At 36.0% G+C, this 26,830-nt stretch overlaps 1 protein-coding gene across 1 annotated transcript in view; it reads right to left on the bottom strand.

Annotated features, from left to right (window-relative positions):
- The window catches only part of GPC5 (glypican 5), a 1,883,811-nt gene that overhangs the window by 1,363,169 nt on the left and 493,812 nt on the right, over positions 1–26,830 (bottom strand). Inside the window, exon 5 of the mRNA XM_066235594.1 lies at positions 25,953–26,078. Coding sequence (XP_066091691.1) covers positions 25,953–26,078 — 126 coding nt within the window. The remainder of the gene's footprint in view (positions 1–25,952; positions 26,079–26,830) is intronic.

A 26,830-nucleotide genomic window follows, 5' to 3' on the forward strand; every position in this document is an offset into this window, starting at 1 on the left:
TGTGAAAAAGGCTGTCCTGTTCCCAGGAACGAGGAGGGCAGAGGATCCACAGTGACTGTCACTGCAGGGAGGTTCGCCCTGAGAGGGGAGGGTATTAAACCCCAGGCCCAGCAGCCCAGCCTAAAGCTCCAGAGCCCAGAAGAGATACCCACACAGCATTTGGCAGTGAAAAGAGCCAAGGTTTCTGTCTGTGAGAAAGAGACAGAGGTCCTGGAGATGCAGGCTCCATCTTAAAGGGCCAGTCCAGAAAATCTCCTTCACAGCCACTACCCGGGGCTCCAGTGGAGGGAGAGCTGAGAGTTACGTGAGGAGAGTGTGAAGTTGATGGCTCAGGGAGAGACATCATGGGGGACTGCCACTGGAAACCCTGTGTTGAGTCATTCTCCAATACTGCAGTTGCCATCTTTTTTAGTGGAGCAGTCCTCTCCATGCAGCATCAGCCTGGGGGAAAGCAACGACCCCACCCTTGGGAATCCCTCTTGCACAACCTTGTGAAGACTGGGCTGTTCTGAGAAGTCAGCCACGAAGCAGGGGCACATAGGTGACTCAGTTTTCTGACGTTGAGGCCAGATATTTTCCACCTCCACCCCGCACACTACCAAGACTATGACTGGTGCTTCAGCCTCACAGGAGACTCAATGGAAACTGTACAGACTGTGGGAAGAACACATTTCTAGGTATCAGAGACCACACTCACTGGACTCCTGGGGTCCACAACCAACTGAGGTCTGTGAAAATAATTTGGACAGACTGACATCTGGGACAGAAAAGCAGGAGCCACACCTACCACCCTTCCTAATCCTTGAATTGTCCCAGGTTCTAGAATCCACCATAGCTTTTATTTTAGTGGCCCAGCCCAACAAGTAGCCACTACACAGAGGCTGCACGAAGGAGATGCTCAGGGAACCTTGTCCTCTTGCAGACCTTTCTCCAGGCCCAGTGGGAGTAAAAGCCATCCCAGGTGTGCGGCTTAGAATTTCCATGTGCATCTGGGCCCAGCAAAGTCAACCACACACTGGATTGCTTGTAGCTCCAAAAAGATTGCTGAGGGCCAGTAATAGGTAGTGTTCCCCAATGGTCTGCATCAAGCTCCCTCGAGGAAGGCCCAAGGCTGGGACATCCAGTGGCCAGCTGCAGAGAGCATCGGTTCAACACCTGATGACCCCTGCTGGCAGTGTATCCTCAGGGAGGGCTCATCAGACACTAGGACCAGCTGAAGCAAGTCCCACTCTCTGTGGTCAGCACTGAAACAGTGGCTTGTAAACATTAGACAGGGTGGAGTTTCACAGTAGGCCAGCTTGGATGCTGAATATCTTGCCTTGCTGGGCTAAGTTGCACAGAGGGGAGGAGTAGAAGCTTAGAGCATTGACATTTAAAGTGTGGGTGCTCATTAGCCTATTGTTGGGTCTGGCTGAGGAGCACAGCCACTTTCTAATGGGGCACAGTCAATCCTAAGGGAGGACCCTTTTAGTCTTCTTCTCTGAGACCAAAGGCTCACCAGCTAGAAGAACTTTCTGCAGAGGGGATTGTTGTCTCACCCAGTCTAAACCTGTTGCTTACTTAGGAAGAAATATAATTGGAGAATTCAGCAGTGTCTGAAAGATTAGGCTCTGGAGTAGGGACAGCTATCCTCATACTGAGCTCCTGACCAAGAGACCCCTGAAGTAAAGAATCCCACTAATGTTGTATTCCCAATCACAGCTGCCCTAACCCACCAAGCTTGCAACCTGTAGAGGGGTTGGTGGAATGAGGCCAGTCTGAGCCCACACAATAGCCTTTCTACAGAAGACTCTGTGGGAAGACCATTCAAATGCAAGAGCAGGTGGAACAGCTGAAAAGCGGAGGCAAATCTTACAGAGCGTGGAGCTTTTATGAAGCTGTTATTGTCTTTAAGCAGGAGAAAGCTGATACCTATACAAAGCTTGGCCCCTCCCACACAACCCAGGCACAAAAAGTGCAGGCACAAACAGTGAACAAAGCAGCTGCTCCAGGCAGGTAGTCCATGGCAGTTTACAAACAATGGCTGATGCCAACTCAAGAAGACCTGAAACCAACACAACCAGTAGTGGGTGCTAGACAGCACCAAAGGTAGACTCACCTAGCTACACAAGCAGCAAGCCCAAAGGAGGACAGTAGAAACCAGACACTGTGGAGAATAAATACATCCAACAGGACAGACACCGTACAGTTTCTAATACCCACGATCAAGGTTGACCCTTACAGCCAGTCAACCTGAACAGAAAACCACACTCACAAAAGGACCAACTGTATTCAACACTCACATACAGTCAGAGGGTAAATACTACCTTCAAGAAGCATTTCTAGAACAAAGAACTTAGGTGGCCTGGAGGTCAGTACCACTGAGCCATTTTCCTCATAAAGATATCACAACAAATTTCAAAGTCAGACAGTGCTACCTAATACACAGACAAAAAGGGCAGGCAAAGAAATATGACCCAAATGAATCAACAAGAGAAATCCCCAGAAAAAGAATTAAATAAAATGGAAATAAGCAAACTACCAGATGCAGAGTTTAAAATAATGATTTTTAAGATGCTCAAGAATCTTAGAGCAACAAAAGATGATCTCAATGAGTACTTAAACAAAGAGATAGTAGGCATCAAAAAGGACACTGAAATCATAAAACAAAATCATAAATTACAAAACAATATCAGAAATGAAAGCAACACTAGAAGGAATCAATAGCAGGCTGGATGAAGCAGAGGATCAAATCAGCAATTTAGAGGACAATATAAATGCAGCAAGAAGAAAAGAGTCTCAAAAAGAATGAGAAAATGCTAAGAGACCTCTGCAACAGCCTGAAGAGAAACAACATCTGCATCCTAGTGGCTCCTGAAGAAGAAGAGAATGAATAAGAGATAGAGAACCTGTTTGAAGAAATCATAGTTCAAAATTTCCTTAAACTGACAAAGGAAAAAGTAACATGAGATGAAGAAGCACAGAGAATCCCATTAAAAATGAAGACAAGGAGGCCTTTCACCAAGATACATCACAATTAAAATGCCAAATTAAAGAGACAAAGAAAGAATACTAAAAGCTGCAAGAGAAAAGCAGTTGATTTCCTACAGAGAAGCCCCTATAATGATAACATCTGATTTCTCAACACAAACACTTCAGGCCAGAAGGGATTGGCAAAAAATATTGAAAGGAATACAAACCAAGAGCCTACAACCAAGACTACTTTATCCAGCAAGGCTATCATTTAAAATTGAAGGACAAGGCCTGACCTGTAGTGGCGTAGTGGATAAAGCGTCGACTTGGAAATGCTGAGGTCGCCAGTTCGAAACCCTGGGCTTGCCTGGTCAAGGCACATATGGGAGTTGATGCTTCCAGCTCCTCCCCCCTTCTCTCTCTCTGCCTATCTCTCTCTCTCTCTCTCTCTCTCTCTCTGTCTCTCCCTCTCCTCTCTAAAATGAATAAATAAAAAATAAATTAAAAAAATAAATTAAAAAAATTAAAATTGAAGGACAAATAAAAAGCTTTTCAGACAGAAAGAGACTCAATGAATTCATTAAAATCAAAACAGTACTGCAAGAAATGTTAAGGGGCCTGCTATAAAAAGAGCAAAGAAAAAAATAAATTGAGAGAAAGGATTGTAGGTTTAAAGAATAAAATGGCAATAAATAAGTACATATCAATAAAAACCTTAAGCATAAATGGATTAAATGTTCAAATCAAAAGACATAGGACAGCTGTATGGTTAAGAAAACAGGACCCATATATATGCTGTCTATAAGAGACCCACTTCAGAACAAAAGATATACATAGACTGAAAGTAAATAAATGAAAAAAATATTTTATGCAAATGGAAATGAAAAAAGAGCTGGGGTGGCAATACTTATGTCTGACAAAATGATATTTGTGTGGCTTGGTGTGGCTTCTTCAGTGATTCTTGGTTATAGATTCCAGTTACTTTACACCAAAGTTGGTTTTTCAAGATGATTGTTCTTAAATTAAGTTGTAATTCAATTTGGTCCTGGGAGGTGGCAGTTCGAATGTCTGCCTACTTCATCACCATCTTTCTTCCTCTTGTTTGTTCTTATCTACTGTAATTTTTTTTATATCAGAGGTCCTGTATTATTTGAAAGGCTAAGGCTAATTAATATTATTGAACACTTATCAGTTATTTTTTAAAAAGACAATGGGACCCTAAGGAAAAATAGTTTTTATTTTTTATAAGTGTTAGAACTAAGAGATTTGGTGTTTAGAATGTGGCTTAGTGATAACACTTTGGTAGAAAATATTTTGGTCCAAAATGAAATTGAGTTCCTGAAAGATGAGAAGAAAGATGACATGTAAAAGTTTCTGTCATGTGCTGACTCTGGAAGCTGATTGGTTTTTCTGACTTGAGATCCTGCATGTCTCCTTATATGCACTTTCATAGACATTTTTGTGAAACCAGAGTCTAAAGAACTCTAAGAAGTTCATGTGTTCTGGGCTAGAGACATATTAGGTATGATTGTCTTTATCACACATGAAACACCTGGGTTGGGTGGATGAAAGTGGCAAGGTCTGTCCAAGGTCAAAAAGTCTAACTTTCGATCATCAGTGAGGGAAACACAGAAACATTTCTGTTCCTTTGTGACAGAAATAAAAAAGTGTAGTTTTAGATATATTTTATAAGGTCCTGTCAAATTCTTCATATTGTGGAATATTGTCCAGTGGAACAAATGCAGGGAAGGCTGATGTATCAGGTTTGTAATGAACATAAAGTGTGCATAATTCTTGACTGCATCCTATCTCTTTCTGCTTTGCTCTAGTACACTTGCTTGGCAGATAATTTTTATATAATTGGTCATGCCTGCTGTAGTTATTCCATAGTTTGGTTATGTAAAACATAGTATAGCAGATAGTAACAATGTGATGCAAATTGTATCTTCTTTGATCCAAGCTCTGGTATTCCAAACAAGTTTTAAAGTCTAGGGAAATATACATCCTTCTTAGTCAAAACACATATTTTTGTCTCTTCTAAAAATGCTCTATTAATTTAGATATAATTACATTGTATCTTTGCTGAACTGAAAAGTTTCTTCTGAATTCTTCTTAATTGGCTCACTGGCTAACTAGCCAGTGTCTCTTGTTAACCATGTAGTCATTATATTCAGGGAACTGGACATAGAAAAGTAGAAATACAAACTATTTCATTAAACCCACCCAGAAGACTGCTTTTACCTTGAAACTAAGAATAAAATTGTGGCCAATTCTCAGAATTTTTTGACAGTATCATAGTTCTTCCTTATCCATGGTTTTGCTTTCTGCATTCCGTTATATAAGGTCAACTGTGGTCCAAAAAAAATATTTTTTTTTGTATTTTCCTGAAGTGAGAAGTAGGGGACTGCAGACAGACAGACTCCCACATGCGCCCTACCGGGATCCACCCGGCATGTCCACCAGGGGGCAATGCTCTGCCCATCTGGGGCATTGCTCTGCTGCAACTGGAGCCATTCTAGTGCCTGAGGCAAAGGCCATGGAGCCATCCTCAGCACCCGGGCCAACTTTGTTACCATGGAGCCTTGACTGCCGGAGGGGAAGAAAGAGATAGAGAGAAAAGAGAGAGGGAAGGGTGGAGAAGTGGATGGACACTTCTCATGTGTGCCCTGGCCAGGAATTGAACCCAGGATTTCTACACACCGGGTCAACACTCTGCCACTGAGCCAACTGGCCAGGGCAACCATGGTCCAAAATTACTAAGGGAATACTCTAGATATTTTGAGAGCAAGATCACATTACATAACTTAAAATATAGTATATTGTTATAACAGTCCTATTTAGTTTTACTTACTGTTGTTAATCTCTTACTGTACCTAATTTATAAATTAAATTTTTCACAGGTATGTACATACAAGAAAAAATAGTATATATAGTTTGGTACTAACCACGGTTTTAGGCATCCCCTGAGTGTCTTGGAATGTACCCCCCATGGATAAGGGAGACATATATTAGTATCTGAATGATGTTTAATTATTAGCCTTATAAACAGACCTGGTTCAGTAATCAACTTCAATCTCATAATCAGTCTAAATTCAGTATGAAATGGTATAGTCTAACTTGTTCAAAACTCCCTTCACTTACAGGATTTGTTTCTCCCCTTCCCCACTTAGGTACTGCTTCAGTGTAAGAGGCTTATAATAGGGGCTGAACAATCTCAGGGCTAGGGCCATGTGCAAACTTTGTGCTCTTCTTATCCTTCAACCAATGCTTCTGATTCTCCAAGTTTGGAGCTGGAGGTAATGGAACAGAAGAAATGAGAGAGGAGGAGTAAGATAAAGGAAATTTTTCTTTTATGATATTTGTATCATAGTGCTTCCTAGCTTGGCAGATATTAAGAGATGATGTTCTAGGACATTTTGTGCTCACGACAATGTCTCTCCCCCATACTTCTCTATCTGATGGTAAACCTCTGACCTCTTTCTGCTAAGATCTTCTGGTAGGGTCCTTTTCTTCTGCAAGGTTCACTCTAGACTACAGAAACTTTTATTATCTCCCCTGATTTTGGAGAAATACATCCTACACCCAGTGCACCTGCCTCTCTTTACTCTGATATTAGCCAGGGAACTTAAGGTACAAGAATGGGCTGATTTACCTTTTCTTAGGCAAAGACCAACTACCAGCTCTTTTAATCCTTCAAACTCCAAGGATCCCTCAAAGCCTTTCTCACATAGAATGAATGAATGAGAAATGCCCTAGCAGTCCATAAGGTTTTTGTCTAAAAAATTCCCTCCTTTGGCCTTTTTGACATCAATTATTTTATAAAATTAAAATGGATATCAAGATAGAAACTCAAAACCAGGTTATAGTCATCTGCTTTTCATGTCTAGCACCTCAATTTGGAATGTCATCTATTGTCTTGGTCTCAACTAAAAGGAAGACAGAAAGAGATCTATTTTAGCATTCTTAGATTTATTTGGAACTGATGAGTAGAAGACAGAAAATAGATTCAAGATTCTTCAGAAGACCTTGAATGGGATACAAAGGTGGGTAAGACATTATCTTCACCTTTTAGCTTAGAATATAAAAATGGGTAGAAAACATGTTCATAATCTAGATACTCTGTGAAATAAGAGAAATAAAGAATAACCCACAGGCTTTCAGATAAGGGTGAAATGTCATTTAATTGAGGGTATTTGAAAAGTATTTGATAAAGAGGTAATATGAGATATGGGTCTCCATTTACTTATTTAAAATAATTTCTCTGAAATATTTATGGATGAGATGACATGAGGTCTGGCAAATGATTTAAAATAATTCAACAGATGGGAGAAGAAGGTCATATAAGTTTTTTGGGTTTTTTTGTATGTGTGTGTGTGTGGATAATCATGGAAGCAGTATTATGGAGACAGGGGTGTTTATTTGTATTTACTTAAATTCTATAGTAAAACATAATAAATACAAAATATAGGGCACAAGAAAAATAGCATTGTTAGGTATCAATTCTGTCACACTTTTCTAGACACTGGGGTACAGTGATGGACAAAACAGACATGAGCTATCTCTTATGTAGATTAGGATGAAAGAAGGTGAACACTTATCAAATAATTGCAATATGATTGTTTGCAAAATATTTAGGTTTGAATGAAACTTTAATCAGCAGACTTGGAGGAAACAGAGCAGGAGCAAATATATTCTTAAATGAAATGCTCTATGTTTGATGGCTTATGAACTATGTTATTTTCACTTGTGTGTAACCTTCCAGATGATTTTTTCTCCTTCTCAACACTCTTTCACTTGAGTTTCATGGTTGTGTCCTGAATAAATAGTATTAAGCCCTCCTTCCTTTAGTAATTCTAGCCTTTCATTCAGAAGGCTGATAAATAAAGTCCAGTGGTTAGAAACATAGGCTCAGGAACCAGGCTACTATGGCTCTCAGTAAAGATTAGGCACCTACCAGTGATGTGAGTTCAGGCACATTCATTAACCCCTAATTGTATCAGTTTTCTATCTTTAAAACATGGCTGAAAATATACCTACCTCATATTTGAGAATTGAATGTTATTCACATAAATAATTTAGAATACTCATGATCACATAGTAAACATTCAACCACTGTTAAATCTTATTATTAAACAATGTATATTCATTTACTTCAGTAGGAATGAACCCCTGTCGTATTGAGCTTCTCTCTTCATTGAATGGTTTCTATCATGAATCAGAAGTCTTCTATTTGAAAAATAAAGACGTGTGAAGGTTAGCTTATGAGTTAGTAAAAACTAATATTAGGGATTTTGATTTGGGATCAGGAGAAAATCCCTTATTAATATTTTAAATGATTATGTAATTAAGGCTGGAATTAGAGAAATTATATCTTAATTTTTTAATCTATTGATTTTAGAGAGAGAAAGGGAGAGAGAGAGGAAAATAGAAAAACATCATTTTGTTTTTCTACCTATGTGTCATTTACTGGTTGATTTCTCTATGTGTCCTGACTGGGGATGAAACCCTCAACCCTGGCATATTGGGATGATGCTCCAACCAATGAGCTATCCAAACAGGAAGAGAAATTATATCTTAATAGGCAGTTTATCAACTACTCTAATTGTGGAGACATGGTTTGTTCATACCCATGCAATATATAAGTTTCTCAAGGGAGAACTAAAAGTTAAGATACAAAGATTAAGCACTATAGAGATAAAAGAAACACTTTTTTTTCCCAAGGAGTATTTGGGAATAGTAAGTCACTGGCTATAGCATCTTAGAGTTGATCACTGAACATAAATCTCCCAAACCATGCTAAATTTCAGTACCTCATACAAGAAATTGTTTTTGGTGACTAAACAATGTTAAGGCTGCTGTACTTACAGACATTTCTCTCCAAACATTAAATTCCCAAAGGAAATATACACTGTAAACAGAATCCCTAGAACAAAATTAGGCTGAACATCAGTCATCATCATGTGTCTTACTACTCTGTTTCTTGCCATGCTGACACTGTACACACAAACTATTTTTAACTCGTTACTTGGTTCCAGTAGAGGTGTGTGTTGAGAGAGATAACAACAACAACAAAAAAGATAGCAAGATAAAAGTTTACTGAAGTGGAAACCTAAAGGACCGTTTCCATCTGTTTGGCACAGAGCTTATCTCTTTGGAGGTACAGGTTTCATCACAGTTCCGTAGACTTGTGACTTCCAGATTGTGTTAACTGTACAAGAGCAGTCTTCAAGCCCTCTCGGATACTGATTCTTACTCGAGTCTAGTCTGAGCAATTTCTTTTTTATTCTATATTTTCATATTGAGATTGCACTAAAAACGATTGCCTTTTCAGAAAAATAGTTGTGTTTGCTAACTATATAGTCAGCATGTACTTTTTTCTTAGACTGGTTCCTGTATTTCCATATCATAGCATACAAATTCACTGGTGAATGATTTATTACATTTTAAAATAAAATGCTGGAAGAGACACAAAAGAGAACAGTCATTTATTCATAATACTTTTTTCTTCAAATGGACTTCAGTATAACCTTATTTATTTTATAAGAACAGCTCATCAGTTATCAGCATATTTTATTGCCCAGACATCAAAATTCTTATTTTCTGATGCACTCTTCCAAGCAAATAAATAAACTTTATTAGGTACTGTTGAAATGGGTTTCCAAGGCCTGATTTGAAATTACTTGCACTACATTAGTGAATGTAATATCTGAAGTATATTGACCTTTGCATTTTCAATTTCATCACTAATATAATGATATATTTTATTGTTCTGCAGATTTTATTTTCTCATGACTATACTGAAATAAGGAAATGTTTTAATTTTTTGTTTTGTTTTCCTTGGAAGATGGATGAATGCAAATAATTTTTTTGAGAATTTCTTTGTATAATCCACTTTCAAAGTTCTATCTATAATAAGTATTATATATAATGGCAGCCACTAAGAGTAGAGGTTATAAATCTTTGAAGTATTGAGTAATAAACCCAAGCATCTTAGAATTATGAAAGAAACAAATCTCAAGTTTGGAAAGTATCCTGAATGGCAGTTCATTCTATAAAGTACAAAACTCTAAACAATGGTTAGGAGAAGGAAAAATACAAATAAGGAAATTTTGCTCTCTCTATACTATGTACTTAATTTTTTATAACATGTCTATATCATTGTAATTAAAAAGTTATTTTTAAGAAATGCCATATAATTCTTGAGTTTCCTCTATCAGCATCAGCCAACCTATACCTGAATTGGTACAAAGTTGTATCTTTCTTTGCCCCATTCCTTTCAGTTCTGATAGCAAGAAAGGCCTCCTTCCTAATAAACTGAAGATTCTGCTTGTTGATGAGGATTTAATATATGATATGTGATAATGTAAACATTTAAATATTTTTTTATAAATTAAATGTGAGATCAATATGGACATGGACATATATGAAATATTGTTCCTTTTATGGATTATTCTAGACAGAATCTAGGCATTTTGGGATATACTAAATCAGTAAATTAATAGCATTTTAGAATAATATAGTTAAATTATTTTGTTTCAAATACAATTAGTATCTTCTTTCAGTGAGCATGGGATTTTTAAATATAAAAATTATTTTAAAGTAATAAAATAATATATGGCCCTGTTGGTTTGGAATTGAATCCTTGCTGTGTAATTTGAAGTCATGCTTCTCAATTTGGGATGCATGATTTTTTTCAGAGGTTAGTAGTGTAATGTATGATAGAAAGACCCCAGTGTAAACAGGACACTTGCTGTTAGAGGGCTTGTTATGAGAATGGCGTATAATAAGGCAGGGTTCCCCAAACTACGGCCCGCGGGCCGCATGCAGCCCCCTGAGGCCATTTATCTGGCCCCCATCACACTTCCGGAAGGGGCACCTCTTTCATTGGTGGTCAGTGAGAGGAGCATAGTTCCCTTTGAAATACTGGTCAGTTTGTTAATTTAAATTTACTTGTTCTTTATTTTAAATATTGTATTTGTTCCTGTTTTGTTTTTTTACTTTAAAATAAAATATGTGCAGTGTGCATAGGGATTTGTTCATAGTTTTTTTATAGTCCGGCCCTCCAGTGGTCTGAGGGACAGTGAACTGGCCCCCTGTGTAAAAAGTTTGGGGACCCCTGTAATAAGGTGTGTGTATGTGCGTGTGCGTGTGTGTGTGTGTGTACACACACAGAGAGATTTTAAGAAATTGGTTCATGTCATTGTGGGAAACTCACAAGTCTGAAATCTGCAGGGCAGACTGGCAGGCTGGAAATTCTGGCAGAAGTCAGTGTTGCAGTCTTGAGTTCAAAGGCACCCTGGGTGTAGAATTTCTTCCTCTTCTAGGGTCCTCACTCTTTTCTCTTAAGACCTTCAACTGATTGGGTGAAACCTACTCACATCATGGGATACACTACTTTACTCCAAGTATACTGCTTTAAAGGTTAATCACATCTGAAAAATATCTTTATAGCAATGTCTTATTTTTCATTTATTTATTTTATTTTTGTGAGAGAGTGGGTGAGAGAGAGACAGACAGACAGGAAAAGATAGAGATGAGAAGCATCAACTTGTAGTTGTGGCACTTCAGTTTGTCGTTGACTGTTTTCTCGTATGTGCCTTGGCTGAGGGGCTGCACTTGAGCCAGTGACCTCTTGCTCAAGCCAGTGACCTTTGGGCTCAAGCCTGTGACCAAGGGGTCATGTCTATGATCCCATGCTCAAGCCAGCGACCTTGGGGTTTTGAACCTGGGTCCTCAATATCCCAGCTTGATACTCTATCAGCTGTGCCATCACCTGGTCAGGCATCTTTACAGCAACATCTAAACTAGTGTTTGATTAAACTACTGGGTACCATAGCCTAGCTAAGTTGACATATAAAATTAACCAAAATGAGTCTTTTTCTAGGTGATGAATAAGATAGCAAGTTTGTGTTCTGGAGCTGATGGTCTAGAGGTGAGGTGATGAGTGGGCTGTGCTAGATTAAGTCCCTTGGGACAACCTTTCTGGAGAAATAACATGTAAGTTGCAAATGTGGAAATATCTGACTTTTTTCAAGTAGAGAAAATATCATGCCTCATGTGTCTGAGGATCAGAAGGGAAATCAGCACATGTGAACCAGAGTGACACGAGAGGATTATCTGGACTAAGGTGTAGATGGGGCAAGTGTAAGATTACATGGTCTTGGGAAGAAGTTTGGACTTTATTCTATGTTCTCTGAAAAGTCATTGGAGGAAACAAGCAAAGACTTACAGAATATGGATGCTTCAAGGAGAGTAATTTTGAATATAAAGTTGAAAGAAAATAAACAGAATCTCACTGTTTTATATTGGACAGTCTGTGTGGAATGTGGGTATGAGAGAATAAGAAAAAATAGTACATATACTTTTAAACAATACAAAGTTATCCATAATGAATGAAAACTTATCAAATCATTGTTATCTAAGAAATTGAAGTCTTCTTTGCAGAGCAATACATACCTTAAGGAAACTATAAGTACATAATCACACTGAGGATGAAAATATGCACAACATGTATTACAGAAGGACTTTACTCCCCTGATTAAACTACTTCCATAAACAAATTAGAAAAACACAAAAAATCCAATAGAAAATTGGGCAAAGTGCATGACTAATTGATCAGAAAAGTGTTTGGGGGTATTTAAGTACATGAAAAAAATACTCATTCTCAACCATGCAAATTAAAGAATTTTAACATAAGTAAAATCAATTAAATGCAAAATTAATTCAAAATATTTTTATTATACTAATAAAGATCATTAACTTTGATAATTCACAGCATTGACAAAGATGTGAGGAAAATGGTATTTTGGTACCCCAATAGGAGGGGCAAATATTTTGTCTTTTTAGGTCAATTGGATAACATATATCAATACTTCAAATGCACATGAGCTTTGAATCAGCTGTTTCACATGTAGGAATTAATTCTCAGATATACTAACATATGTGAACAAAAGAGCAAACATTGCATGTAGTTTATGGTAGCATAAAGTAGGGACAGCCAAATGTCCATTAATGGTTATGATAGATTTAAAATATGGAATATAATTTACTTTTTAAAAAATAAAGATGTAGCCATATATGTAGTGATATGAAAATATATGCAAGAAGAGGACTGAATGATATATGTAGGAAGAAAAATAATTTTTTATAATTCTATGTGATTTCATAATTTGCCATGTGATTTTAATCATTTTCCAAAAAAATCAATGAAGGAAAATTATTCAAATAAATTGTCATGTATCTTTCTGAAATATAAAAAGATGTCTGTCTTAGGCACATTATCTTGAAAAGCTCGTACACTTTATAAAAAATAGAAGCAAATTGACACAATAAAAACAAAAGTTTCTTAAATATTTTTTTTCAATGGAAGGCATAGAATTTTTGAGACATGAATTTCATAAAATAGAAAATTTTATGACAGCACTGAACGTCAAACCAGTGGTTTTGAGAATAAAGGTGGGAAGAGACCGATTAGAATTGCCGGGGCACTGCTCTCCTAACTGAGTAGAACCCAAATGTAACCTGGTTCTCACATCTCATGCTCTGAAGAGGTGTGCTATAAACTGAGCATTTGTGTCTCCCCCAAATTTATATTTTGAAATCTGACTTCCGATGTGATGGTGAAAAGGAGGTAGGGATCTGCGGAAGTGATTAGATCATGAGGCAGAACACTCAAAAATGGAATTAGTGCCCAACATATGAGAAGTACAAATAAATAGTTAAAAAATAGTCACAGGGATATAAAGCACAGGAAATATAGTCATTGATATTTTAAAAACTATATAGGATATCCAGTAGATACTGGAAATATAGAAGGTATAATCATATATTTGGTAAAGTATATGATTATCTAACCACTATGCTGTACACCTGAGACTAAAACAAAATAATGTTGAATGTAAGCTGTAATTGAAAAATACAATGCCCAGAGAGATCCTTCACCCCTCTCACAGGTGAGGACAGAGCTAAAAGACCATAAAACGAGGACTCAGGCCCTCACTAGACTGACACTGAATCTTCTGGTGTCTTGTGGACATCCCAGCCTCCAGAGCTGTGAGGAATAAATGTTTGTTGTTCACATGCTCTCCAGTCTTCAGAATAATTTCTGTTACACTGGTGTGAATGGACTAAGATAAGGTGGATAGGAATAAGAAGAAAACTTCATCATTGGTACCAAGGATTTTTCTCGCCTATTTTGTTATTTTTTAAACATATTTTCATGGAATTATGTTGTTTTGTTTTTAATTCAGTTTTTAAATTTATGATGTTATCATGGATTCAAGTGTCCCAGTCAATATAACACCCTCACCCCCCAACAACATGTCCTGCATTACACTGCTTTCCCCTCCCCTCCTACTCTCTTCCTCCCCTCGCCCCCTTCCCTCTGGGATTTGCTGTCCTGTTATCTGTATCTGTGTGTTATGTATATATAACTTCACCTGCTCTGCTCTCATCCCTTCATTCCCTTCCCTCTGACAGCTGTCCCACTGCTTCCCATGACTCTGCCTCTACCTCTGTTCTTTTCCTCAGTTTACCATGTTCATTAGATTCCACATATAAATGAGATCATATGATATATGTCTTTCTCTGACTGGCTTATTTCACTTAGCATAATAATTTCCAGGTCCATCTGTGCCATCGCAAAAGGTAAGGTATCCACTCGGGCTGGTTGGCTCAGTAGTAGAGCATCATCCCCGTATATGAAGTCCAGGGTTTGATTCCTGGTCAAAGTACACAGGAGAAGTGACCATATGCTTCTCCACCACTCCCCCTATCCATTTTTTCTCTCTCTCTCTCTCTCTCTCTCTCTCTCTCTCTCTCTCTTTTTCTCTCATTCTTCTGTAGCCATAGCTTGAATGGTTGAGCAAGATGTCACCGGGCACTGAGGATGGCTCTATGGCCTCACCTCAGGTGCTGAAATAGCTCAGTTGCCAATCAACGAAGCAGTGGCCTCAGATAGGCACAGCATTGCTCTGTAGGGGGCTTGCTGGGTGGGGATCCTGGTTAGACCTCATGTGGGAGTCTGTCTCTCTGCTTTCTTGCCTCCCCACTTCTCACTTAATAAAAAAAAAAAAAAGTAAGATTAACTTCTTTTTCATGGCTGGGCAGTATTCTATTGTGTATATGCACCACAACTTTTTTATCCACTTGTCCACTGATGGATATTTGAGCTGTTTCCAGGTCTTGGATATTGTAAACAGTGCTGTAATAAACATGGGTGCATGTGTTCTTTTGAATCAGTGTTTTGGGATTCTTAATATATTCCTAAAAGTAGGATAGCTGGGTCAAAAGGCAGTGCCATTTTTAATTTGAGAAAATGCCATACTTTTTTTCACAGTGGCTGAAAAAGTCTACATCCTCACAAGCAGCATGTAAGGATTCCCTTTTCTCCACACCTTTGTCAGCACTTGTGTGTTGATTTGTTAATGAGCACCATTCTGACAGGTGCAAAGTGGTATCTCACTATAGTTTTAACTTGTTTCTCTGATGATTAGTGATGTTGAACATTTTTTCATATGCCTATTGGCCATCTGTATGTCCTTTTTGCGGGAGGTGTCTATTCAGTTTCTTTGCCCATTTTTTAAATCTATTGTTTACCTACCTGGTGTCGAGTTTAGAAGTTCTTTATAAATTTTGGTTATTAACTTCTTATCAGACATATCGGTGAATATATTCTCCCATTGTGTGGGTTGTCTTTTTATTTTGTTCATAGTGTCTTTTTTTTTTTTTTTTCTGAAGCTGGAAACGGGGAGAGACAGTCAGACAGACTCCCGCATGGGCCCAACCGGGATCCACCCGGCACTCCCACCAGGGGCGACGCTCTGCCCACCAGGGGGCGATGCTCTGCCCCTCCGGGGCGTCGCTCTGCCGTGACCAGAGCCACTCTAGCACCTGGGGCAGAGGCCAAGGAGCCATCCCCAGCGTCCGGGTCATCTTTGCTCCAATGGAGCCTCGGCTGCGGCTGCGGGAAGGGAAAAGAAAGACAGAGAGGAAGGAGAGGGGGAGGGGTGGAGAAGCAAATGGGCGCTTCTCCTGTGTGCCCTGGCCGGAAATCGAACCCAGGACTTCTACACGCCAGGCCGATGCTCTACCGCTGAGCCAACCAGCCAGGGTGTTCATAGTGTCTTTTGCTGTGCAAAAGCTTTTTAGTTTGATACAGTCCCATTTGTTTATTTTGTTCTTTATTTCACTTGCCCGTGTGTGTGTGTGTGTGTGTGTGTGTGTGTGTGTGTGTGTGTGTATACAAAAATATTGCTATGAGAGCTATCAGAGAGTTTGCTGCTTGTTTTCTTCCAAGATTTTTATGGTTTCTCGACTTACATTTAAGTCTTTTATACGTTTTGAGTTTATTTTTGTGAGAGGTGTAAGTAGGTGGTCTAGTTTCATTTTTTTGCATGTACCTGTCCAATTTTTCCTGCACTATTTATTAAAGAGACTGTCTTTACTCCATTGCATACTCTTGCCACATTTGTCAAATTTTTATTGACCATAAAGGTTTGGATTTATTTATGGGTACTCTGTTCTCTTCCTTTGATTTGTATGCCTGTTCTTATGCAAGTACTAAGCTGCTTGGATTATAATGGCCTTATAGTATAATAGTATAACTTGACATCAGTCAGTGTGATACCTCCTACTTTATTTTTCATTTTCAAGATTGCTGAGACTATTCAGGTTCTTTGTTGGTTCCATATAAAATTTTGGAATATTTGTTCTATATCAGTGAAATATGCCATTGGTATTTTAATAGGAATTGCATTGAATCTATAAATTGCTTTGGGTAGTATACACATTTTAACAATTTTTATTCTTCTTATCCATGAACATGGTACATGCTTCCACTTTTTTGTATCTTCCTTAATTTCTTTCTTCAATGTCTTATCATTTTCTGAGTACAAGCTTTTTATCTCCTTGGTTAAATTTACTCTAAGGTACATTATGTAAGCAATAGTGAAGGGGATTGTTTTCTTACTTTCTCTTTCTGACATTTTATTGTTCGTTTATAAAAATGCTACTGATTTCTGGATATTAATTTTATATCCTGCCACCTTGTGGAATTCATGTATGAGGCCTATTAGTTTTTTGACTGAGACTTTAGGGTTTTCTTTGTACAGTATCATGTCATCAGCAAATAATGACAGTTTTGCTTCTTCTTTTCCAATTTGGATGCCTTTTATTTCTTCTTCTTGTCTGATTGCTGCAGCTAGGACTTCCAGATCAATGTTGAATAAAAGTGGTAAAAGGGGACACCTGTCTTATTCCTAATCTTAAAAGGATTGCTTTTAACTTTTGCCCATAAAGAATAATGTTGGCTGTTGAATTGTCATATTTGGCCTTTATTATGTTGAGGTATGTTCTCTCTATAACAACTTTTCAGGAAGTTTTGATCAAAAATGAGTGCTATAACTTATCAAATGCTTTTTCTGCATCTATTGATATAATCATGTGATTTTTCTCCTTCCTTTTGTTTATGTGATGAATCACATTGATTGATTTGCAAATATTGTACCAGCCTTGCCCTGCAGAAGAAATCCCACTTGATTAGGGTGTATAATTTTTTTTTAATTTTCATTAATTTTAATGCAGTGACATTGATAAATCAGGGTACATATGTTCTGAGAAAACATCTCCAGATTATTTTGACATTTGGTTATGCTGCATACCCCTCACCCAAAGTCAAATTGTCTTACGTCACCTTATATCTGGTTTTCTTTGTGCCCTCCCCCTCCCCCCACTCCCTCTCTCTCCTTCCTCACCCCTTCCCCACCACCCCCATTCCCACCCCCGTTACCATCACATTCTTGTCCATGTCTCTGAGTCTCATTTTTATGTCCCATCTATGTATGGGTTCATGATCTTTTTAATGTATTGCTGGATGCAATTTGCTAATATCTTGTTGAGAATTTTCACATCTATGTTCATCAGGGATATTGGCCTATTATTTTCTTTCCTTGTAGTGTCTTTATCTGGTTTTCAAATGAGGATAATGGTTGCCTCATAAAAATGAGCTTGGAAATCTTCCCTCCTTTTGAATTTTTTGGAATAGCTTTAGAAGGATAGGTGTTATTTCTTTGAATGTTTGGTAAAATTTGCTTGTGAAGCAATCTGGTCCAGGACTTTTGTTTGCTAAGCATTTGTGGATAACTGTTTTAATTTCACTTGTTTTAATCAGTCTGTTTAGGTTTTCTGAGTCTTCCAGATTGAATTTTGCAAGATTGTACCTTTCTAGGAATTTATTCACTTGACCTAGGTTGTCCAAGTTTTTGGCATATAGATCTTCATAGTATTTTTTTATAATCCTATGTATTTCTGTGGGTGTCAGTTGTTACTTCTCCATTTTTATTTCTAATTTTATTTATTTGAGTCCTCTCTCTTTTCTTCTTGATGAGTCTGGTTAAAGGGTTAATGGTTTGTCAATACTGTTTACCACTTTAAAGAGCCAGCTCTTAATTTCATTAATATTTTGTATTGTTCTTTTAGCCTTTATGTCATTTATTTCCACTCTGATCTTTATTATAATATTTCCTTTCTTCTAATTTCTCTGGGCTTTTATTTTGTTGTGTGTATTTTTGTTTTTTTGGTTCTTTTAGGTTCAGGGTTAGATTATTTATTTGAGTTTTTTGTTACTTCATAAGGTATGCCTGCAATACTATAAACTTCTCTCTCAGGACTGCTTTTGCTTTGTCCCATAGATTTTGGGTTGTTATATTCATTTTAATTTGTTTCAAGGAAATTTTTTATTTCTTTCTTGATCTCATTGTTAAGCTATTCTTTATTTAATAACATACTATTTACCCTCCAAGAGTTTGAATATTTTTTAGTTTTTCTATGGTAGTTGATTTCTAGTTTCATGTTATTGTGATCCGATAAGATACTTGATACGATTTTATCTTCTTAAGTTTATTGAGATTTGTTTTTTTTCCCTTATCATGTGGTCTATGTCAGAGAATATACCATTAGTACTTGAAAAAAATATATATTCTGCTGCTATCGAGTGAAAGGTTCTGAAGATATCAATTAAATCCAGTTGATCTAGCCTGTCATTTAAGGCCCTATGCTTTTGTTAAATTCCGTCTGGAGGATCTATCCATTGATGTTAGTGGGATATTAAAATCCCCTGCTATATTAGTATTGCTATCAATCTTGCCCTTTATGTCCATTAAAATCTGCTTTATATATGTAGGTGCTTCTATGTTGGGTGCATAAATATTTACAGTGGTTCTATCCTTCTATTGGATTTCTCCCTTTATCATTATGTGGTGACCTCTAGAAAAACTGTCACTGTCTGAATAGAAAGAAAACTGAAAATAGTACATACAAAATATCAGAGATTTCTAAAATTTTATATTTTTATTGATCTTTTTAAAATTCAATTATATGTTGAAAAGAATACCTTATCATTGGAGTTCAAACAAAACATTGAATTACTGAAGAAGCTTTAACAAACATTAACTAAATCAAAATAAAGTACAAATCATTTGGATTATTAATTTTACTAGGACTCTTAACAGCTAATCACTATTTTAAAAGCTGTTATGGATGTCATAAATTCCTGGAGATTAAGGAAGGGTTTACTGGATTATTTGTCTATTATTCAAAAGAGAAAAGGAAGCACTGATAATTAAGTAGCTGTCTCAATTCTCAGAAAGATGAGTATAAACTATCAAGCAATCAATTTGCAATCACAGAGAATTGGGTACAAAGTAGGGACTGGCATGGCTTTCAGAGAACAATTTTATCTCATGATGAAGAAAAAGGAGGGGTAGATAAAAGGAACTTTAAGAAATGGAGACTACATGGATTTCAATAATACATTTTCATTTTAAATCAGATATTGTTTGCACTGTTGACATCAATGGTGTAATAGAGTATATAGTATGCATGCAGTCTTTAGAATCATTTGAATTAAAACAGACTTTGTTTTAAGCTTCAGAAAAATACAAAAAAAACAGACTTTGTTTTATGAATTAAACATTCCTTATACACAAGTGATGTTTGAGGTATTTTTATCTACAGTCACAAAGGAATTTCACTTCTTCTGATGAGCACAAAGGTAATTTCACTCAATATTATAGGGTTGTCACAATATTGAAACAATCTGTATGACTCTCCTATTTTTCAAGGCAGAATGTCTGAGCACATAAATAATCTTATCAATCATCTCCTGAAAAATGCCTTCAGGAGAAAAAAGGCTTGCCAAAATAATCACTTTGCTCTTATAATGAGCAATAGACTCAATATGGGCTACCAATTCATCTTATTGCTGTGTTTGTCATAATTCCTCTGGCATGAACCTGATGAGCATTAAAAAGCCATAGAGCCCTGGCCTGTGACTCACTAAATAGAGAGCTGGCCTGGTATATGAATGTCCCAGGTTTGATTTCTGGTTAGGGCACATAGGAGAAGCAACTAGCTGCTTCTTCCCCCCTCCCCTTCACCTCAGGAAGTAAAAATAGCTTGGTACTCTGAGCATTGTCCACAGACAGGGTTGCTGGGTGGATCCTGGTTGGGGTGCATGCAGAAGTCTGCCTCACTATCTTTCTGCCTCTGGCTTAAAAAAAAAAAGCCATAGAAAGAGAAAAACCTCTATCATCCCCAAGGTGGTATATATTCATATGATAGTCATTTTTTGACAACTCAATGGTATTACTTACCTTAAGTAACTGCAGATCTCTAAAATTAATATAATCTATGGGATCTCAGTGCTTTCACACACCAGTCACTGTTATACTTTATTTTATCTTAAGGAAAATGTAGTTAATAATTCAAAATTATAATAGTCACAAGGACTTGACTTTATTGAAGCCTTCTTAGATCAATTTAATAGTTCAGTATTGAACCATATCCATTAATGCTTTGACAACACAATATCAAAAAATTACTATGAAAATAAGAATTTGTTAGAAATTGAATAAAATTAAAATAGCACTTTTTTCCAAAAAAGAAAACAATAATATACCATGACACTAATAACATGTTTACATTAAACATACAACAACTACAAAGCAAATAAAAAAATAAAAACTCCCCCAGTTCTTTTTAAGAGTATTTTCAGTTTTCATGTAACTATCCAGAAATATTTTATGCAGAACCAATATCAATTTTTTTTATATTTTTCAAATCAACTGCTAGAATTGTAATCTTCTATTTTAACTATTTTATTCAATAATTACTTGAAGTAGTTGCCCACTAGCAAATATAAATATCCCATGGTGAATATGCCACAATCCATTAGATATAATTGATATTTAGATTTTAGCATTAACCTTGCATTAAAAAATATTCTATTCTAAATTTATATCAAGAATTAACTGAGTCATAAAAGAAATTACAATTTAAATTCATATTTTTTAAAAATCAGTTACACTTGAGAGTTGTTTCAAGGTCAAACAGTAAAAAGAAAAATTTTATTGAAACCATAATACTACATGCAAAGTACTACAAATGCTATGACTACTTTCAATTAAGGCAAAAAAGATATATTTATCACAGATGCTAAAATACTAAACAAAATACTAGCAAATCGAATACAACAACATATTAAAAAAATAATACATCATGATCAAGTGGGATTCATCCCAGAATCTCAAGGATGGTTCAACATACGTAAAACGGTTAATGTAATACACCATATCAACAAAACAAAGAACAAAAACCACATGATCTTATCAATAGACGCAGAAAAGGCTTTCGATAAAATACAACACAATTTTATGTTTAAGACTCTCAACAAAATGGGTATAGAAGGAAAATATCTCAACATGATAAAGGCCATATATGATAAACCATCAGCTAACATCATATTAAATGGCACTAAACTGAAGGCTTTCCCCTTTAAATCAGGAACAAGACAGGGTTGTCCACTCTCTCCACTCTTATTTAATGTGGTACTAGAGGTTCTAGCCAGAGCAATCAGACAAGACAAAGAAATAAAAGGCATCCATATCAGAAAAGAAGAAGTAAAGGTATCACTTTTTGCAGATGATATGATCCTATACATCGAAAACCCCAAAGAATCCACAAAAAGACTACTAGAAACAATAAGCCAAATACAGTAAGGTCGCAGGATACAAAATTAACATACAGAAGTCAATAGCCTTTCTATATGCCAACAATGAAACAACTGAGAAGGAACTCAAAAGAATAATCCCCTTCATGATTGCAACAAAAAAAATAAAATACTTAGGAATAAACATAACAAAGAATGTAAAGCACTTATATAATGAAAACTATAAACCATTGTTAAGGGAAATCGAAAAAGATATAATGAGATGGAAGAATATACCTTGTTCTTGGCTAGGAAGAATAAATATAATCAAGATGGCTATATTACCCAAAGCAATATACAAATTCAATGCAATTCCCATCAAACTTCCAATGACGTTTTTAAAAGAAATAGAGCAAAAAATCATCAGATTTATATGGAACTATAAAAAACCCCGAATAGCCAAAGCAATCCTAAAGAAAAAGAATGAAGCTGGGGGCATTACAATACCTGACTTCAAACTCTATTATAGGGCCACGACAATCAAAACAGCATGGTATTGGCAGAAAAATAGACACTCAGACCAATGGAACAGAATAGAAAGTCCAGAAATAAAACCACAAATATATAGTCAAATAATTTTTGATAAAGGGGCCAACAACACACAATGGAGAAAAGAAAGCCTCTTCAATAAATGGTGCTGGGAAAACTGGAAAGCCACATGCAAAAGAATGAAACTGGACTACAGTTTGTCCCCCTGTACAAAAATGAACTCAAAATGGATCAAAGATCTAAACATAAGACCTGAAACAATTAAGTACATAGAAGAAGACATAGGTACTCATGGACCTGGGTTTTAAAGAGCATTTTATGAATTTGACTCCAATGGCAAGAGAAGTGAAGGCAAAAATTAATGAATGGGACTACATCAGACTAAGAAGTTTTTGCTCAGCAAGAGAAACTGATAATAAAATAAACAGAAAGCCAACTAAATGGGAAATGATTTTTTCAAACAACAGCTCAGATAAGGGCCTAATATCCAAAATATACAAAGAACTCATAAAACTCAACAACAAACAAACAAACAAACAATCCAATAAAAAAATGGGAAGAGGATATGAATAGACACTTCTCCCAGGAAGAAATACAAATGGCCAACAGATATATGAAAAGATGCTCATCTTCTTTAGCTATTAGAGAAATGCAAATCAAAACGGCAATGAGATACCACCTCACACCTGTTCGATTAGCTGTTATTAGCAAGTCAGGTAATAGCAAATGTTGGAGAGGCTGTGGAGAAACAGGAACCCTCATACACTGTTGGTGGGAATGTAAAGTAGTACAACCATTATGGAAGAAAGTATGGTGGTTCCTCAAAAAACTGAAAATAGAACTACTTTATGACCCAGCAATCCCTCTACTGGGTATATATCCCAAAAACTCAGAAACATTGATACGTAAAGACACATGCAGCCCCATGTTTATTGCAGCATTGTTCACAGTGGCCAGGACATGGAAACAACCAAAAAGCCCATCAATAGATGACTGGATAAAGAAGATGTGGCACATATGCACTATGGAATACTACTCAGCCATAAGAAATGATGACATCGGAACATTTACAGCAAAATGGTGGGATCTTGATAACATGATACGAAGCGAAATAAGTAAATCAGAAAAAAACAGGAACTGTATTATTCCATACGTAGGTGGGATATAATAGTGAAACTAAGAGACATTGATAAGAGTGTGGTGGTTATGGGGGGAGGGGGGAATGGGAGAGGGATAGGGGGTGGGGAGGGGCACAAAGAAAACAAGATAGAAGGTGACAGAGGACAATCTGACTTTGGGTGGTGGGTATGCAACATAATTGAACGACAAGATAACCTGGACTTGTTATCTTTGAATATATGTATCCTGATTTATTGATGTCACCCCATTAAAAAAATAAAATTATTAAAAAAAAAAGATATATTTATCAACTACATTCCAACATCCAAAGAGCACTGTTAAAAAACAGCACTAGAACTTTCAGCCAAATATTTTATTTAAATGTAATTATACTCTTTCTACAATAATTTTTCTATGAAATCCTAGATTTATGAGTTATTCAGATATAAACTACAAATTATTTATTTAAAAATAAAGAATGGTAATGATCATCCTGATATAGGTAAATAATTTTTACTACATTAAAATTAATTATAGTATAAGTTTATCATAGCAATTTTACTTGCTTAATGACATTCCAAATGAACTCATCACTCTTGTGGTACTTAAACTACTTATTTTCACATGGAGTAGGAATGTTTGTATATCAGAAAGATTAACACCCTATCTTTCTTTTTCGCACATTGCTCAAAATAAAATACACTAAACACTCAAATCCAAATGCAAAAAATAGGCTAATCTATAATAATCATTAGCATTGGAAAATCAAAGTACTCATCCCCAGCCAATTATATGGCCAGTTATAACCATGGTTATATATTAGAAAGAAAAAATTTTAGACTTTCTTAAGCTCAGAAGATTACTTGAAACTAAATCAATTATAGGAAGCAAAGAAAAAAATTGTCAAAGAAATTCTAGACAGTGAGAAAAAAAACGGTAAAAGTTAAATTTACTTGAGTTTGTGTAAAAATTGACAACACACAAATAAACAATGTTGCAAACAGACATACATAAAAGTGCCCCCACTCTTACGTAGATACACAAACATACACACAGTAAGGAGACACTTGTAGGATATACATATTACTAATGCTGATTCACAAATTCATAGATCAATGAATCTTTGCATAGGTATTCACATTTCACTAAATTTCCACACTTTCTAATATTCATAATGTTAAATTAAAAAAATAAGATATTTGATAAACAGCATAGATTACAAAGATAAGTTGATTCTTGGTTATAAAAGTAGACTTGAGGGTAAGTCATACATAGGTAGAAAATAAGAGAACTTTCAAACCACCACAGAATGCTCTTATTGTTCTAAAATGTCAAAAGGGTCACATTTATTTTTAACAAGCTGATAGGAATTAACCTACACTCTAATGCAGTGGTTCTCAAACTTTTTGAAGTCGGGGCGCATTTAAAATCCTACAAATAATGGTAGGCACACTATATACAAATTTCTAAAAAATATATTATAATAATTAAGTCAAATATTAAAGAAAAATATATAAAGTCCAAGCGTGCTTTTATGGTAATTAAATGAAATAAATATGACAAAATTAAATTTGTTCTGACATTAAAACATTTTTATATTACATTTTTTGTTATGTTTTTTAGAATTCATAATAAAGAGGGGTTAAAAATTTTAAAAAACAACAAAATAGTTATCTTTTTATATATATATAGATACATTCTTAGTAAGATTTAGTAAATTCAGCAGGTCCCAGCTCGAATGTATTAAGTTTTTTCTTCTTGTGTTTATGAGAAACATAAGCCTGATGTGTCCTAGCAATTTCTTCAATGTTTGGGCATATATTTGAAAGGCAAACTCTCATTTCCTCATCAATACATTGAAGAATTCCTCTCTATTTACTCTTAATTGTGTTGAGTGCAGAAAATCCCCGCCATACATATCATCTTAACTTTACACCAAACAAAGGAGAGAAGAAACTTGCCTCCAGTCTTTCCGGAGAACATGGAGGGTAGTGTAAACAATCCAGCACCACAGCTTAACAGCCTTTTGCAACCTAATCTGGCAAGTGAGGTGGAGTTTGGGCAGACTGTCAGCTTTCACCAATTCCCCACACCTCTGTCCCCCCAAAATCTAAACTCCAAAAACCCTGTTGGTTTTTTGGTCCCCAACAGGCACATATTTTTCTGGAATACCATAGGGCACACCTGGAAATCTAGGGTGCACCAGTGCGCCCTGGTGCACACTTTGAGAACCACTGCTCTATCATATGTGGCAAAGTTAAACTGGAGCAATCTACTCAATATCTAGAAAAAAAAGCAAGGATGAGAGCACCCATTGTGTTTTCACCCATCACTGCACATAAAATACCTTTTCACTATATTTTCTCCATTCCAGCAAGGCAGCCCATCAGCAGCAGCTAAGTCGTTAACACAGAGCTGATCAGCCAGGCCCCCATAAAACGTCCTGTGCAGTCGAAGGCTGTTGATGAATTCTCTAAATGGAAAAAACAAAGAGAACAATAAAAGGTAAAAGTGCCAATATAAATGGAATAATTTTTAAGTAATTTTTAGAATGTAATGTTTCATATTCTCTACCTATTTTTAATACTTTTCTATCAAGATAAAACTACATTTTATTGAAAAAAAATAACACTAGTATTCAAATTCTTTGTTTTGAATTGAAGTCTTCACTAGAACTGAATCTTCTATAACTCCAGGTCCAAGAAGTTGTGAATAGTATACACACACACACACACACACACACACACACACACACGTACACTTTAACTTCCCTAAAACCTCTCACTAGCTGTTGGCATCTAAACAACAGTTATAACTAAATACTTCCTTTTCCATATATGGAACTGTATGTCAGTCATAACGAGCCAATTGTTTGTTTACTGATTAAAAGTTTAGTAGTAGATTTTTCATATTTCATAAAAATATATTACTTTATGTTGTAAGACACAAAAGAAAAAACCCAGATAGAAATATTATAAGTCCACTAAACATATGTAACATATTTCAGATGCTTGAAAATAAAAGTTATTAGAAAGAATACTAATTAATATATTAACTATTCTTTTTCCTCTCATTCTACTCTTTTCCCCCATAAAACACAGAAAGAAATAATTCAGTACAAAAACAGTTTGTTTGAATTTCTAATTTAGAAAGCCAAAATTTTTGAATTTTAAAACCAAGGCTTTGATGTTCCAAGAGTTAGTTTTAGCATTTCAAAAGACTAAA

This window comes from Saccopteryx bilineata, chromosome 6, assembly GCF_036850765.1.
Source record: "Saccopteryx bilineata isolate mSacBil1 chromosome 6, mSacBil1_pri_phased_curated, whole genome shotgun sequence".
NCBI lineage: Eukaryota > Metazoa > Chordata > Mammalia > Chiroptera > Emballonuridae > Saccopteryx > Saccopteryx bilineata.